At 50.5% G+C, this 2,711-nt stretch overlaps 1 protein-coding gene across 1 annotated transcript; it reads right to left on the reverse strand.

Annotated features, from left to right (window-relative positions):
• Nucleotides 1-855: 855 nt before the first annotated feature.
• Nucleotides 856-2,139, reverse strand: LOC119363881 (ribonuclease 3-like). The gene is made up of 3 exons (XM_037629250.1): nt 1,903-2,139; nt 1,606-1,761; nt 856-1,480 (listed from the first exon to the last, which is right to left on the reverse strand). The coding sequence occupies exons 1-3, from the start codon at nt 2,011-2,013 to the stop codon at nt 1,055-1,057; spliced, it is 693 nt and encodes a 230-aa protein (XP_037485147.1). The 5' UTR covers nt 2,014-2,139; the 3' UTR covers nt 856-1,054.
• Between the last annotated feature and the right edge of the window lie 572 nt (nt 2,140-2,711).

Genomic DNA, 2,711 nt, shown 5'->3' on the forward strand with positions numbered 1-2,711 from the left:
ATCGACAAAGCCGTCAACCGACAGCCAAGAAGCATCAAACTGAAATCTAGCCGGAGGTCTATTGCAGATGGAACCATCGTCAAGAATCAAGGGGGTATGATCAGACCCGACAATGCATTTAGCGAGAAGATAAGACCTAGGGAACAGGGCATCCCACCTGGGACCAAGGAAAACACGATCCAACACGGATCTAATAGGGTTAGCCTGATGATTAGACCAAGTAAAGCGAGCTCCCCCCCGAGGAAGCTCACGAATGGCGTTAGCACTAATGAAGTCATTAAAAGTATTGGCTAAAGACCAAGAGAAATTATTATTATTCTTGTCAAGAGGGCAACGCAGCAAGTTAAAGTCTCCCCCAATAATCATCGGTAAAGTACAAGACTCAATCTTGGTCGAGAGTTCATTAAGGAAAATGTTCGACAGAGAGTGGTCCGCAGGCCCATAAACAACGATGTACTCACAGAGGGTATTCATAGATTTGTGAGACAGAACAACACTAGCCCAAAAAAACCCATGATCAAAAGCAACGAAATCAAAAATATCCTTATTAGAGCCAATCAAAATCCCGCCAGAGTGTCCCGAAGCAGGTAAGAATTGCCAATGAAATCTATCCATACCCACGATAGGAGAGAGCTCACTAGGGGAGAAGGAATCCTTAAAAGTTTCATTCCCATTCCCACTGGAGTTCAGGTGTTTTGTGTTGCGCTACCGGTGTTCCCATTCCCACTGGACGGGTGACAGGTGAAATTGTTGTGGCGTGTACACAACACATGGAACCTGTGAACCACCAGCTTCACGGATGGCAAATACTACTATGAGGTTAATACTTTAGTTTGTTTAGTGATCACTCATCAGTGCTCGTCGTAACTTCAATTGCTGCCTGAGATCAGGTCATTAACATGAAAATTAATGGGAAAAAGAAAGAAAATTAATGAGGACATGCTCGAATATGCACCCTCAGTTTATTCTGCCAGCGACAAGAAATGAATATCTACGAATTGGGAGGCAAATTAAGGAACACATGATGACTCCCTGGGGTTGGAGGAGATAATGATCAGAAAGCCGGGAACTCGATCCGGTTGCCACAGGGCCTGCCGCCGGGCTGGACGGGGCACTCGACGAAGCGCGAGGCGTCGGCGTGGACGCAGAAGTAGAGCTGGAAGAGCTGGCTGTTGCCGGACTCGTCGCGGTTGCAGTCGACGTGAGGCGCGAACCCGGTCCCCTCCTGGATGGCGCCCTTGATGGCCCCCATCGTGTAGTACCCGCCGTCGGGGGAGATGCCCGCGGTGGCGAGGGCGTCGAGGACGCGGAGCTGGCCGCGCAGGCGGAGGGCGGCCTGGAAGTAGCCGTGCTCGTTGAAGAGGTTCTGTGCGCAGGTGCCGTGCTTCTCCCACTCGTGCGCCCAGAAGCGGAGGCCGTCGTTGGTCGGGCACGCCAGCGTCGGCCAGCTGCTGCGCATGCTGCTCAGGATGTCGCTCACCTGCACGCAACAACACATAGTATTTCTCCTCACTTTTCTTGTGTGGTGCATCTCGTGCGAGATGGAACAAGAGCGCGTGCACGCCAGGAAACGAATAAAGCATGCGATGGAGAAGAAGGGGTGACCTTGGAGGGGTCGAAGGCGCTGTCGGGGTTGCAGTTCTGCGGGTAGGACCCATCGTCGCGGTTGGGCCACAGCCCGTGGATCCCGAAGTCCGCCGCCGGTTTGCCTGACCGCGGGTAGCAGCAGCTCTGCTTCGTGTCGCAGTACGAACCCGGCCACTGCACACACATACACACCAAGGCCAACCGCCGGCAGGAACCATCCATCAACATTCAGCAACCAAGCAGTGCGTACACCACGTCTCAGCAACTGCAAGGCTGCAACTACGGATGAACTGAACCGGCCACACGCGCACTCACCTGCAGCACGAGGTAGAAGAAATCGTAGCCCGCCTGTTTCCCGCTCTCCTGCGCTGCCGCGCAGCCGACGCTCAGGGCGATCAGGAGGACCAGGGAGCACTGCAACCTCATGACTTTGGATGGCTTTGCTGGTTGTAGAGCTATCTCGGACTGATGGTTCTTCGGAGATGAGATGAGATAGAAGCCTCTGTTGGTGTTGCGGATTTATAGGCTGCGTTGATGTGGGTCTACTCCACGGCAAATGCTAGGTTTCCAGAACGTGCATTCCAAGGAGGGATTTAATTGCTTGCACTTTTGGGCTTGCGGGAATGCCAGAGATGGAAGCATGGCTGTCGGTAGCAAGGTGTGCAAGGCAAGCAGCCGAACCAATTGCAGAATTCACGGGTCCATCCATCTTGGTTCAGGGTACATCTTATTATTATGACCGACATTTCGTATTGGGTCATTTCTTAAGTACTCCAAATTTGTACGCTCGACATAATAACCGATATTATAACTATACATGGCAATTCAGGTGTATAAAAAAGATAGCATATACTACTACTACTAAAACGTACAGAAATCACCAAGGAATAAATACTACGGTTTGGTTTGCATCAGCTACATATCTCGCGGGGTTTGGTTCAAAAAAAAAAAAAAACATATCTCGCGGGGAACTTGGGGCAGTTACAGTCAATTTGTTTTGCCCAAAGTGAAGTGTATACTTGTCAATTACTTGAGTGAAATGCATAAAACCATCACAATAGTGTCATGATATGCACAAAACTACCACCGTACAAATTGTGATAAAATGTGCCATGCGCAATGTT

This window comes from Triticum dicoccoides, chromosome 2B, assembly GCF_002162155.2.
Source record: "Triticum dicoccoides isolate Atlit2015 ecotype Zavitan chromosome 2B, WEW_v2.0, whole genome shotgun sequence".
Lineage (NCBI taxonomy): Eukaryota > Viridiplantae > Streptophyta > Magnoliopsida > Poales > Poaceae > Triticum > Triticum dicoccoides.

What these genes read in the sequence shown, in the direction of transcription:
- LOC119363881 (XM_037629250.1), bottom strand. Translation starts at nt 2,013, where the DNA reads ATGAGGTTGCAGTGCTCCCTGGTCCTCCTGATCGCCCTGAGCGTCGGC. An exon ending in TCTTCTACCTCGTGCTGCAG is followed by an intron (nt 1,762 to 1,902) that starts GTGAGTGCGCGT and finishes ATGTGTGTGCAG; the next exon opens with TGGCCGGGTTCGTACTGCGA. An exon ending in GCGCCTTCGACCCCTCCAAG is followed by an intron (nt 1,481 to 1,605) that starts GTCACCCCTTCT and finishes TGTTGCGTGCAG; the next exon opens with GTGAGCGACATCCTGAGCAG.